Source organism: Siphateles boraxobius, unplaced genomic scaffold, assembly GCF_051911475.1.
Source record: "Siphateles boraxobius isolate OS27281-9 unplaced genomic scaffold, OSU_SipBor_1 66, whole genome shotgun sequence".
NCBI lineage: Eukaryota > Metazoa > Chordata > Actinopteri > Cypriniformes > Leuciscidae > Siphateles > Siphateles boraxobius.
Window position 1 is genome coordinate 25,170,406 of NW_027509193.1, and position 14,488 is coordinate 25,184,893.

General features: G+C 38.2%; 1 protein-coding gene across 1 annotated transcript; it reads right to left on the reverse strand.

The window, feature by feature from the left end:
• Positions 1 to 454: 454 nt before the first annotated feature.
• On the reverse strand, positions 455 to 12,823 carry grapa (GRB2 related adaptor protein a). Its single transcript, XM_077213245.1, has 5 exons — positions 12,403 to 12,823; positions 12,215 to 12,312; positions 11,509 to 11,628; positions 4,910 to 5,081; positions 455 to 4,131 (listed from the first exon to the last, which is right to left on the reverse strand). Exons 1-5 carry the CDS (start codon positions 12,478 to 12,480, stop codon positions 3,955 to 3,957), a joined length of 645 nt encoding a protein of 214 aa, XP_077069360.1. The 5' UTR covers positions 12,481 to 12,823; the 3' UTR covers positions 455 to 3,954.
• Between the last annotated feature and the right edge of the window lie 1,665 nt (positions 12,824 to 14,488).

Here is a 14,488-nt window from a genome sequence, read left to right on the forward strand (position 1 = left end):
ATCGTGCAGGACTTGTAGCCTAAATATACGTTTATTATTTTTTACTTTAAGTCTTAGTATCTCATTATATATATATATATATATATATATATATATATATATATATATATATATATATATATATAAAATGACACAGAAAGCCTGTGGTTCAGTTATAGGATGCATTTCAGAGCATTCTGCTCTCTGAATGTTCTGAAACCATCAAAAAGACATGAAAGTGCTTAGGCCCAGTTATTTAAAACGTGGGCCATTGTATAAATAAAGTAATTCATTTTTTATATTTGTATTCTAATGTATGCTAATTATGTCAATAAAAACATGCGTTGTTTAATAAGGACTACAGCAACAGCAAGGATGAGTTTACATGCTTTAAGAATTATAAATTGTTGTAGCCATTAATGTAGCAACTTACGTTTTTAAAAGCACACATTGGTTTAAAAAATCACATCTGATGTATGATTGTATGTACTTTATTTTGTAAAAAAGTGAAATTAACCACCTTGTTTTACTCATAAAACTATTCTCTTTACTCACAAAATGTCTCCTCTGGGTCTTAGGACTCTATTTGACTTCAGCATATCAGCACATCTTTGCAGAGGAACATCAGATTTTTAAATAATGGAAAATGAAAACTCTTGAACAATCTTAGTAATTTAATATCAAGTTTAGTAATTTCCTTGCTTAATCCAATAGCCATTTTGTGCCCAAACTGAAGATTATTGACATGTGCATATTAACTCGTTTATATTCAGTCATTATAATGCTAACATTTACATCATCAAAAGAAATACCGGTAGACAACAACGGTTATAAACAACATGTACACAGAAAAAAAAATTGTAATGAATATAGCTATTGATTGAAGAAATGTTTGAGCAAATATCCAAATTTGTAAGCAAAGTGCAGTGAAGAGATTAATACAATTCGAAATCTATACATGCATTTTAATACACTACAGTATGAATGGAGATTATTTTTTGTACAGTGATGCTGGATAGTTTGACGCTTTTATCCTATAAAGCTGAAATGTGTCATCTTAGTGTCAAAAGCATGATTACATTTTAGTAACTGTCCGTTTCGGTATGTTTGCGTCTTCCAAAGTCATTTTCAAACACACTTAGCTTGATGATTCCTGTTGTATTAAAGGGGTCATATAATGGTACATGCCCTTTTACAAGTTGATTGTACTGAAATGTGTGTTGGCAGTGCCTGTACACAACCATCATATAATGATAAAAATCCATCCAGTGTTTTTGCTTTAATATCCTTAGGGCCTATGTTTTCCCTTGCCTCAAATTGAGCCGTTCGATTGTGTGACGTCAATAAAACGGACACCCCTCCCACGATGGATAATTGACGGCAGCGTTTCAACCACTGATCTATATAATGTCATTCTATATAGATCAGTGGTTTCAACACAGACCCGCCCTGGGCGAACTGTCATCGTAGTCCGCCATTGTTGGAGCAGAATGGCGTCTTAGCGATTGTGTTGTTCTGTTCTTGGGTGTAATAATAAACACAGCAGTCATTTTAATGTTCCTAAATTCAAATCGCTGAAGACGCAGTGGCTGAGTTTTATTTTTGAATGGAATATTCCCAACGATCTACGTAAATGCTTTTATGTCTGCGCTAATCATTTCTCACCAGACTGCTTTCTAAACGAGGGTCAGTGTAAATCTTGTTTTGCTAAGAAGCTGGTCCTGAAAACAGAATCGGTACCAACTATTCGTGTTCCTCCAGAAGAAGTGAGTGTAACGTACTAACCTTTAAATATTAATCTTTGCAAATCGCTTGCACGCTTCACGATGAATGCGGCAAATGTTTACACTCAGGGTATATTACGCTATGTTTTCTCTGTAACGTTACGACGTTCTCAATATAATTCATAATCCCACGTTTATAATGATCAACGCATTTTGGTTAATGTTTCAGCACTGACAGTTGTAACACTGAGATAACGCTACGCATCACTGACAAGCCTACATTTACCCAAAAAAGTTTTTCAACATCAATCTGTCAACGAACTAACCTATACATCAGTAAACACATAACTTAGCGTCTGTATCTCACTACTCTAAGTTACCCTGCCTGTACATAAGTTACAAAAATAGATCAAAATGACATTACGTTAACCAACCATTCAGAAAAGTCCTATTCGAGCCTTAATTGTCGAACTTCTTCAGGGCCGTCATCTTGTTCCGGGTCCGACTTGGATTGGTATGGTAGAACCAAAGTCCGTATACGGGAAGCCTGTTCACTCCCTATTAAGCCCTATTGTACCGAATTTTGGTTGTAGTTCCACCAGAGTTCCACTGGGGGGTGATCACCCTGAGTGCAAAATGAAATGGAGTCTATGGAGCTAGACAGCTAAATTTGTCTCCTTCACCCGATTGCCATTGAGAAATCTCAGATTTGATTGTAGATTTTGCAAGTTTAACATGGGTTATAGGTCGAAAGATAAATGAACGAGTACTTATGTCCTTTCGATTTCTTACAGGTTGAGTTGTTGTTGCCCATTACAAGCTAGCATTCTGCTAATGAACGCTGATTAGTCCATAGACATCATATAGATAGACGCCCTATCGACCGCTACTGCCTATTGGCGCGGACGAGGCGTTGGGCCGCCATCTTAAACCGGTCACCCGCTCCGCTCAGTGTAATCTGTTTGGCAAGTGCAATGAGCTGCCAGCGCATTTAATTAATCATATCTCACTGAATACCGAACTGATTTTCACGCGGGTTTTTTTGCTGCAAAGGTCATACACGTAGCTACGACACAGGACACATTGAATATTGTGTTCACAAAATACAACTAATAGTACGGTAATGTTAAATGTTAATTCTTACTTGTGTAAAGTAATCCCCGAGTGATGGTCCGCTGATTTGAGCAGGAATATGCTGCACAGTGCTCTGAAATCTACTGCTGCTATGCAACGCAAATAGGAGTATGGCCGGTTTAAGATGGCGGCCGCATTTCTCGCGCCATAGCGGCCAATAGGGCATCTAGCTCAATATGATGTCTATGGATTAGTCAGTGAAGAACTGATTACGACCAGAGATACCGCTTGATGGCATCGTGGCATCCGAAGCAGGACCAGAATGTGTGTGTGTATTTTCGGCGTGGTGTTTTAAAACAACAAAACAAAAACTATTCTAGCGCGTGTATTTACCTGTGTCAGTTGTGTTGTCGATGAAAAGAAAGTGCAGAGCGCGAAAGCAGCAAAGTGACTGAAGGATTGCCGTAAAGCAGTGTCTCTGGTGGAACGATGTGTATGACGTCATTGACATTTTAAAAGACTTTTTAAAGCAAATGAGTGACTCTAAAAAATCTAACACTCAGCAATGAGTAATTTCTATGCATCTCCTTTCGAATACAACATTCAAATTACTAGACAAAAAATTATATCCTGAGAAAAGTGGACTTTTAGGGGTATAGCTCCATTGACCTCCATTCATTCTGCATTCGTCCTGTGAGCGCCCTCATATGGAACCAGAGTGGAACTGCAGCCAGTTCAGAAGCCGTAAGTTTACTGAGTGAACGTTCTCCCCATATTAGACATTCTCTGCTAGAACAGATGTTTCCTCAGAGACTCCCGCTGCCATTCTTGTTGCAAAATATACCCTCAACTGTTGTCAAGGCAACACTCCACGTGCGTTGTCAAAACGCCCCACAGAACAGAGGGGCGGAGTGAGCAAAAGTTCATTATCATTTAAAGGGATATGCACTGAAACGGCGTGCTGAAAACAGAGCTGTTTTTGACCATGTAAAATTAGTGTTTTCTTACAATACTAATGATAATTTCTAATAAAAGTATATTACAAAGTTTTCATTTAGACCCTAAAGATTCATATTAACTGTACAAAAATGGCATTATATGACCCCTTTAAACCAATGAAAGATGCAAACAATTGACTACTTCTATGTACACACAGTGTTGTTATTGTCCTTCAGAGTCAGTGAGTCAGCTGGACGTACTCAGGGGGGAAAAAGCCCACACGTCCACGGCAACGGCCTTTCCAGCGTTGAGAATCTGAGCAGTCCAGCAGGTCTATGACATCACCCCGCAGGAAGTGCAGCTGGGAGTTGAGCTCTGGATTGAAGTCAAAAAGGGCATGTGCCTGATGGGGCCACTGATGGGAAACAATAACAGACAAAGGTCAATACTGCTGTGCCTACCTTTACATTTTCCACATTTAAGTCCTTTTTAATGTCATGTCATACTTTATGTACCTCACTATTATGATGACACCTGAGATATTTTTCATAGTTTCATTACTGATTAGTGTGTTTTTCCTGGTGTGGATTACATGTCATTTGGATAAATGGTAATCGGATATAAATGTAATGGTAACACTTTACAATAAGGTTCATAACAACATTAATTAGCATGAACTAATAATGAACTGCACGTATACAGCATTTGTTAATCTTTGTTAATGTTAATTTCAACATTTACTAATACATTATTAAACAATGAACAAACAATGAATGACTGTATTTTTTATTAACTAACGTTAACAAAGATGAACAAATACCATAATAAATGTATTGCTCATGGTTAGTTCAATTTAGTTAATACATAAACTAATGTTAAGTAATGAACCTTATTGTAAAGTGTTACCAATTTAATTTACAATGCATCCTTGAAAGTTTAAACATGCTTTACTCCAACAAGTAATCACTTCTGAGAACCTATGTGCTCACGAATCTGAATACCAATGTGTACCAATGTCTTTTTCCATTAAACCAAAGTTTTCTTGCTCTTTGGTGAAGAAAACAAAAACAAATGCTGTTTACAATCCGGTTTTCATTTTAGAAGCATTTAAGTATGACATTGTAATTGCTGTTGGCAAAATGTTGGTACCAGTATAAAATATTTTCATAAGAATAATATAAGTGTTGTCTTACCTTTAGTTCATGTTCTGTATCCATCAGGAACACCTCAGTCCTTTCCCTTGCAATGCTGTTGGTCTTGTAGAAGTCCACAAGCTGATTTAAGGAAGGGAAGATCTCCTCCCAAACAAAGTAATAGCCATCTCTATCCTTTAACACCTTGAAATGCTGTACATGATCCCCATAGCTGGTAACAAGAGACCAAGATTCAAAATAAACACACAGCACTACAGAATAAGCCCTGATTTCATGAAGTGACACCAAAAAGGAGAAAACTTTTAAGTAACTCTTTTAAAAGTGCAGTGTGCCACTTCTGTGTGCCACAAATGGAATTGCAATAATCACTGTTTCCAAACAGGTTTTCCAAACCATTGTTTTTTGGTTTGTTTATATCATAGTATTTAATACTATTTTGATTCAGCTTTTATTTTATTATTAGCTTTTAGCAATTGCTTTGTAATTCCATTTTGCTCAATGCTGAAGTTACCGGTACTATAAAATTCATAAAATTTTTGAATTGAACGTCTCAAACAAAATATAGGCTTATAACCATTTGGCAAAGCTTAAAGTCCCTGTGAACCGGAAGTTGCAAACGACTTTTCTCCAGTGTTGTGACGTATTTCCGAGAGAAACGGAATACTAAATGAGGCAAAATAGTGTGCGTGGCTTTTTTTCCAACTAGCACCTGATTGGATCTAGAAAAGATGGTGTTTCATTCAAACACACAGGCAGCCTGTGTACTGTCAGTTGGAGGGGCGTGGTTACGGATGTTAAGCAGACACCTAAACCGTCAAACCTACGTCATCAGGGAAGGTCCTCCAATGCAGAGGGGAGGGGAAATTTCAGATTTTGATTAAAGATTACGAAGCCAAACAATTTTTTTGTGTGGATTGACTTGCATGGATGAATTGTTCACCACAAAACGATCAATTTAGGCAAACAAAGTAAGTATGGTCAATTTTGAATTCATGGGGACTTTAAAGCTACAATATGTAATTTTGTTTTTGCCGCTAGGGGTCGCTAACTTCCTACAATAACAAAGGCGTAGGTTGATGACGCAAGCGGAATTATGGAACATCATTGTTGCTTAAGGATCTAATAATGCGTATGGATGAGTGAATACATTGATGTTTTTAACATGACTGTGGTATAAAGCAGGTCACGATTGCTAATAAGAGACAGATATCAGCGCCACACGCGAGTCCCGCGGATATAAAGGAATAAGGACATTTCATTCTACCGAACTACCAGCAAGTGGTGAATTAATACTCACACAGGTCAGTTTAGTAGACAAATGATACTTGGGAGGTAACGCAGCGCTGTTTCACTTGGTCTACACTATCACACTAAACTGCATTTGAGTGTGTTTAAAGTTATAATGTTATTCTGTGTTAGTTTGTTTGCTGTATGAGACTGTATGAGTAAGCTATATCTAGATTAGAATAACATACTGATCATATTCTAACATTTCATCATGTTGAGCTATATAACATTGATTATGTACATTGCCCACCTGTCTAATAAAGTATCTCTGTTAAGTCAAAGTTTGTCACGGACGTGGAGCTCTCGGCATCTCGAAAACGCCAAGCTGATATTGGTCCTCGTTCTCTTTTTGTCCCAAAGTCTGCTTGCCATGGTCCATAAAGTTTGAACGAAACAACAACAGCGTGAGCGTGCCGCTAGACGTAACGCAGTTGTCCACGTCTGTCGCCATGGTTACAATGGCAGTACGAGCGGAAACCAGGGATAACGCGGTTATTACGTCATTGACAGGCGACAAGTGAACATGGACGAGCCATTATTTAAAATTGGAATTTCTCTGGAATTAAAAAATCTTTGGGAGCTTTTGTAATATTGTAAGTACACAACTGCAGGAAATTTATCACACAGTGCAAGTGATTTTTGGATATTTTATTACAAAAATCTTAGATATTGTAGCTTTGAAAACAAAACACACACTTTTAAACCGAAACATTTCACAGGAAGAATTTGATGGTTTAAAAAAAAAAAAGGGTCATGATACAGTTTCAAAACCGTAAGGATCTCTGGACCGTACAATGGTCTGTGTTGTCTTTTGTTGCGTCGCATTGCACCGCTTGCGTCCGGTGTAGACATGGTGTTAAACATCCTCTCCTATTTTTACATTTTAGAATCTGTAAACAGCTGTACTCGGTGCAGGCCAAACATTTCACAACAATTAGTCAGCATGTCTTAAAAAAGTTTAGATATGTCTTTGGTTGCAATAGGTTAGAAAGCTCCATGATGTCTTTAAGAGGCTTTGCAAATATACTTTTCTAAATGCTGAAATAATTCAGCATTTGAAACACAGCAAACTTTGTTCTTTCAACTGTATGACAAAGGCATTTAAAAAGACTAATTGAGCTTTATGAATATTAATAAGATATCTTGAAATTTCAAAGTAAAGTAGATCAAAGGTAGAAGCATGAGTCATCTCATCTCATTTTTGTGTGCTCACAATGATACACATCTCTCTGCTTTCTGGAGCGATCAAATTAATTTGTCACTTAGTTTACCTGCAAACCAAAAAAAGAGAGTGAAAACCGTAATGTTGGAGAGCTTGTCTTTTAATAATCCTCAAAAGCTTGTGACTGTCCATGTGAATCACTGTACTTCCTCAAAAGCTTCCTGAACGTCAGAGATGCTTCATCATGCAGTGCTATTGAAGGGCTGATTAAACTAGTCCAGGGAACTACACTAACATTTTCCACTGGTGGCACTTGCGCTACTAACTTCTTCAGTTACTAGCGCAAAACATGATTTGGTCGCACAAATTATTTATATAGTAAGCCGCTCTGGATAATCATGACCAATAGTGAAACTGTATTGCATACAGATCTGCTTTTTATTTTACTCTCCATCTTTTAAAACACATGCCTTCTTGTTTTCTTTAAAAATGGTTGGGATAGATTTACTGCAATAGAAAATACAGTAGCCTACACAATAAAGTGCTAAATTAATTTCTTTTGGATTTCACCATGCTATGGTTGGCACAGATGGGCAGACTTCTGAACTCTTAAGGAAAAGTAAAATAAATATAATATGTCATTGTGAAGCTTCAATGATTCGTGTTTGAATTGTTTTGACGCAGTTACAAATTTGGACAGTCCTGCAATTGAAGGCCCACAGAATTTACAGTAGGGCTGCACGATATTGGTAAAAAAATGACATTGCGATATTTGATTTTTCTGCGATATATATTGCGATATAAAAACAATTTCACCAGATGACTTGAATAGCTCTACTTGGAAAGAATGAATCATTCTAGAATGACTCTTGAGTTCAGTGTTGGACAGATCAGTTGTTATTTTAACCATTCATTAAAGTCAATCGGTTCAAAGGAGTCAGTTCGCGAATCGGACGTGTCATTAACGGACCACGGCACACGTTGTGTGATTATCCAGGCAGTTTAGGACATCGCACAAGATTTGTCTCAACACAGAAAACATTTCATCACCAGATAGATTTTTTGTTTTGTTTATTGAAAGAGTGGTTTATGCCATCTGAATGTGTGGAAAGCTTTTCAGAGAAGATGAGGCAACGTTATTTTAGCACAATTCACAACCAGTGGTAGTTCAGAAAAAAAAAAACTTCGGTCTTCCGACCTTTTACCATCGTGTATTCTCAAAGATATTCATTCAACTCAATTCATTATTATGAGCGAGGGAGGGAGAGAGAGCGCGCGCGCGACTGGGGCTTTCACTCTCTCTCTGCTCGTTCTCTCAGTTAAACAAGCGCGAATCCGCGAAGCCAACTTGATGTGTTGAATGCTCAGAGCGCGTTATAAAACGTATTCTTAAAATACACATTTCTGTTTTAATAAATACTCATAGTAAATCATAGCATATTGCCTAAAACATTAGGTAGGTACAAAAATAATCAAACGGTGATACATTTGCGACCCATTAAAAATTAGGGTCGCAATGGCATTTCTAAAGGTGGCATATGCGACCATTTTGGTCGCAGTGTAGTTCCCTGTAGTCACAAGCACACTCTTGAATTTAGTTACAAGTCCAGCTAAATTAGGTTGTTTTAACAGAAATAAAGTCTGATAACAAGTGCAGATTATTTCCCATGTAATGCTACATACAAATAAAAGCTTATAAGAAGTTGTGATTTAGTTTTCTTGTGAGTTAGTCCACTGATGGCCTGAAGGTTTCTATGCATGATATGCTGGAGATGAAGCTGAGGACAGAAACAGTACTTAAATATAGATGGATATGAGTTGGTGGTTCATCAGCAGATCCTGTCATATCTCTCAGCCGTCAGTGTCATTAACAATGACCTACATTCAGTGCTTAAATCTTCAGTGCTGTTGTGGTTTGTAGCAAGGGAGGTACATCTCGCATGTGTTGAGGTAACAGCAAAGGGCTGTGGTATGTTACATGGTCTTCAGTTTACTGCTGTAACAAAGCTGTTTTATTTTAATCTCTGTGATTGAAAGTTTAATGATTTTATCTAGGGAACAGCCCAGTTGCAGTTTTAGCTTCGCAATGCAGGATTACCTGCTTGCTGGGATTCTCTCCTCTCATTGAAGATGATTGACAGGCTGAACTACTCTCTGTTTTGACCCTTAAGCAACATAATGAAACCACGCTGTCTGATAAAAAAATGATTGTTATAAATTAACAAGTGGTTGCTAGGATGTTCTGGATAATTACTAAGGTGTTGCTAGAGTGTTACTGCATGCAAGTCTTGTGACTGCTGAGGTGTTCTGGGTATTTTTAGCATGTTGAGTGGTAGGTTGCATTTTTATTGCATTGCTAGTTTTTTATTGTCAGCCAGGCATGAAAATAGCACACATCCCAACAAGACAAATGTTTTTGGGTATCATTTATGTCTGTATTACAAACAGTGAGGTACAATTTGCACTTAGCATGAAGAGTTTAATACTTAGGATTAGGGGGTTGGTTTTTCAGTACAGGGATGTTTGTTTTAGCAATGTGAACAAATATATTTTTATTGCAATGATCAATTCAAGCCATCCAAGCTTAGTTTTGTGGTTGAGTCACTCAGTGTCTCATTTAAAAGACAGACAGATGGTTCACTAACTACTGGACATTTCACAGCTGAGTTATCATCATTTCACCTTCATTTGGCCAAGTGGAATGACTAGGCCTGTGCCACAGGACCAGAATAGATACACAGAGCCTTCTTAGTACAAGGCCTTGATGTTAACAGACCTGACTTATGCCCTGCAAACAGCAGAGGATGCCATCTTGTCTAAGAAAAGAAATGGCATCAATACCAGTCTTCAGTGTCACATGATCCTTCAGAAATTATCCTAATATGATGATTTGCTGCTTAAAAAACATTTATTATAATTTTTAAAATCCCTGTATTTCTTCTTTAAAATGCTGGCATATATGGTCTCAGAGAATAATTAAATATGCGGGAAGATGAGTGCTATGATAAACAAAATAATGCCATCGTGTGAGGTTTCTTATAGTCTCGTCAAATTAACCTGCTTCAAACAGATGACATTGGACAATCATGCACAAAGTCATCAAAGATTTACATTTTTAAAATCAAAGGCATTCCAGGCATTTGCATTGCTCATTTTGCACTATGACCTTGATTTGAGTGACCTTGAGTTCACTTCAAAATTAAAATTCTGTCATCATTTACTCACCCTCAAGTTGTTTCAAACCTGTATTATGTTTTTCCTGTATTGGAAGTCAATGGGGTCCATCAACTGTCTGGTTACTGACATTCTTCAAAATATCTTCCTTTGTGTTCAGCAGAAGAAATAAATTTTATACAGGTTTGAAACAACTTGAGGGTGAGTAAATGATGACAGAATTTATATTTCTACTATTCCCTTAACAGCGTTTACTTAAGGCATCATTATGCTTCTGCGATCAATCACAGCCCTTGTGGTCTGCGTCGCCTCGACGCGTAGTTACAATTTTTTGGAGGTGCACGTCGAGCTACGGCGGAGGGGTTCGCGGCGACGCAGAGGGGTCTGCGGGAGTACGCCGTCGAGTCGACGCAGAAGCATAAAACAGGCTTTAGACAGTCTGATTAGTAATCTGAATTGCCAGACAGGGAATGCATGGATAGAGAGTTTGTAGCTGCGTCCCATATTAGCCCTGGACCTGCAGACCAGCTGCCAACTCCCCTTCTCACGTTGTGTTTAATCTCACAATAACCCTAGCCAGTGCTTCCACACCTGAGGCCAGCCCTGCTCCAGACCGCAGTGCTAATTATCCCAGCCAGCTCATTCCCGGGATCCCGGACAGGCTCTGCCATCTAAACCCAACTCAGCCATCAAGAAGTGGATGGTAACAAGCCGGACAGAATAATAATGTGATCCCAGCGCGTTTGATGAATTTTAAATGAAATCTCTGCTCGTACTTAATAGCTTTCTGATGCTCTCATTTTCAGACAACTTCATGGTACATTTTCTTAAGCAGAAGGGAATATTGGTGTCCTTTGCGAAGTAGGTCAGATGGGTTTTGATGGACCCACAATCTTTCTTCTTATTCGAATTCTAGTTATACTTTTATGAGGCGTGCAGCAAACAACAAATTACATCAACCCCCAGGAACAGTGTATAGAGCAGACTGGGTTATGCAGGTTGGGCTGTGTCTTACCTCACTGACATAGAGAATTCTCCAGGTGCACTCTCACTTTCTCTTACTAAGAAGCTTCCACATTCCTGCTGGCGCAGTCGATTCTCGGCTACATTTCTGGAGATACGGCCCGCAAACCATCTGTGAGCGAGATAGAGGGGAACAACAGCACTATTAGTGATGCAGTTAACAGCTAGACAGGCCACATGTGTCTGGTTGTTTACTGTCACATTATCCTTCAGAAATCATTCTAATGCTGCTTTGGTGCTCAGTTATTAGTAATGGTTATTATTATCAGTGTTGAAAAGTTTTTGTTGCTTGATATGTGATTGTGGGAAACATATCTTAATAGCAGATTTAGGATACGTGCGTATACGGTAGTGTATACGGTATAAACTGACATAGGCTACTGTAGAGCTATAAATTAAGAATTTGATGAGAAATGTTTGAGTTTACTGAAATTTCTCACATATGATAGTACACTTTTGGTACCAATTTGAGATTTACATGGGTTTTTTCTCCATCTGTGGAGCAGGAGACTTCAGTAAATGTCTCCATTTTCACAGTTTCATTTCATTGTTCACAGCAATTGAGATTAAAGACGTCACACATATGCTTTTTATTTCCAGGACCATTCTGCCTTAATGAATAAAAACTAGTGAATACCAATACCAACACAAGTCTACACAATATTTTCCAAGATTTACAGACATAAAATTGTACTTACGTGTGTGGCCTAACGCTGATATAGTTTTTAGGTACGTAGCCCTTCCTGTTCGCCAACTCTGCTGTGTACCAGTTAGGATCATCTTCCATATTAGTGATCTAGTGGAAGAACAGCCAGTAAGCATTGACCAGATCAAATCATTTGTAGCAAACAAAAGCTCTAATAATTCAACTCAAAACAGCTTATACCTTGAGTACATCTCCCTTCTGAAAGCTAAGCTCGTCACTTTCCGTAGCACAAAAGTTGTAAATAGCTATTGCTTCCATCCTGAGTCCACTGAGCTGGAGGTAAACCCCAAAAGATCAATATGGGTAGATGTCCCACCACAGCCACAAAATACTGAACGGAGGAAAGGATTGAGCCAGAGAGCATCCACACTGAAACAGACTGTCCAGAGACACGCTCACTGTCAATAAATGAACCGAGAGAAATAGCATGAGAACGTGTGTGGGTCCAAAAGAAAAAAGCATGTGGGAGGGAGGCAGGGGTGTCAGTTCCTGTCTCAGCGTGCTCTAATAGAAGGAAATACAGCTATGTGAGAAACAGGAAAGTTTAAAAAAGGATGGGATGACGACGAAAAGAATGGCCTCTCGCAACCTTCCCCTCATCAGAGAGCCGGACCTGCGTATTCCAAGTAAAGAAAAACACATGTGTTTGCCAGACTGCAGTTTTATGAGCAGATATGTAGTTTGTAAATTTATCAGGTTAATCTGTGTTAGGCTTGCATTTTACTACTCCCATGGCTGGAGATTAATTATATCAGCTGATGAGCTCATCTGAAAGAGTATATGATTCAAAGTACATGTGTGTTTCGAGATGAGCAAACGTCCCCAATGAGCTGCATGACTCACAGTACACCTCTCATGTTCCTCTATTGGTGGTGCTGTTTAATCCTGAAATGCACATAGACGTCCCATTTTGGCTATATATTTCTCACATAAAGTGTTTTTTTCACATTTATTCTCACACACATCTAAAGTGTCATTCAAATTTATTTTTCATTGACTTATCCAATAATTAAGATGGCACACACGATATCACTAGCAAATTCAAAGAGTCTTTCATTGGCTATACAAGAGAACCTAATGGCACTCATTACATGCACAGACAGTCAATATTGCTGTTTGAGCTGATGTTATGAAAACTACCCTACTGGGTGAGAGTTTAGCCTTCAAGAAAGAAGGTTGCTTTATAAGTTATCACTTAAACATGATACATCTCTTGTATGTGTACAGACATCTCCACATTAGGAAATTAACTCAACAACATTTTCTGTGATATAACTGTTACTTCATCTTGGAAACATTTTGCACCACAAAAGACAATCTGTGAATGTCAGCAGCACTCAGATGTAAGAGTGCATGTGAGAAACTGCTTGATGTGAAGGTGTGGATAGTCAGTTAAGATGCTTATGTGTGAGATAGTTTACGGAAACCTCTATATCTATCTAATCATTCTAAAAATGCTGGGTTGTTTCAACCCATGTTTGGGTCAAATATGTGTAACCCCTCCACCCAGGTCCTACTCGCCCCGCTCTATGCGAGCTTCGAACCCAGGTTTCGGGCATGAGAGTCAGGCGTTCTAACAAGGTGGCTAAAGACTGCAGCCCTAGTGTCTGTCACTAGAGCGCTTATTGAGATCAGAGGAGTGAGGTTTACTCGCACAGCGACTAGCTGGCCCCCGTTACATGTGAACAAACTCAACTGTTGAAACCCATAATTTTGTGAGTATACTGTATATATACTCAAATATATATATTTATATATATGAAACCCTTATTAGTATTTAAAATGTAAGTATATAAAAGTTCCAGAGAAACTTACTCATCAATATAAACATTCATATGAGGGACAGGAAACAGGGCTTCCTGGGCATGAAACAAGGAAACCACAAACAAAGGAGTCTCTCTGTGACAGAGGGTGAAAGATATAGTTGCATCATTTCACATTTAAACGCAAAATTTAAACCATCCGCGTTTAAAAGAAGTCATGCACTATATTCTTTGTCAACAATAGACGAGTGAAACATTCTTCTTAACAAAAGAAAATATAAAACCTTTAAAGAGATAGTTCACTCCAAAATAAAAATCATGCCATCATTTATTCACCCTAATGCTGTTACAAGCCTGTATGACTTGTTTTTTTCTTTTGAACACAAGTGAAGATTTTTGTGTGTCTGCCCATGCAGTAGTAGTTAATTGTAACCAAAAACTTCATTGCCATGTGAAGAAAACTATGCAGGTTGGGAAACATTTTGACATTGCTAAATGGAAAC

Bases quoted from the DNA above. Each gene is read 5' to 3' on its own strand.
- grapa (XM_077213245.1), bottom strand. From the start codon at position 12,480: ATGGAAGCAATAGCTATTTACAACTTTTGTGCTACGGAAAGTGACGAG. The intron at 11,629-12,214 runs GTAAGTACAATT...TCTCGCTCACAG, and splicing joins ATCAGCGTTAGGCCACACAC to ATGGTTTGCGGGCCGTATCT. The intron at 4,132-4,909 runs GTAAGACAACAC...GTTTCCCATCAG, and splicing joins ATACAGAACATGAACTAAAG to TGGCCCCATCAGGCACATGC.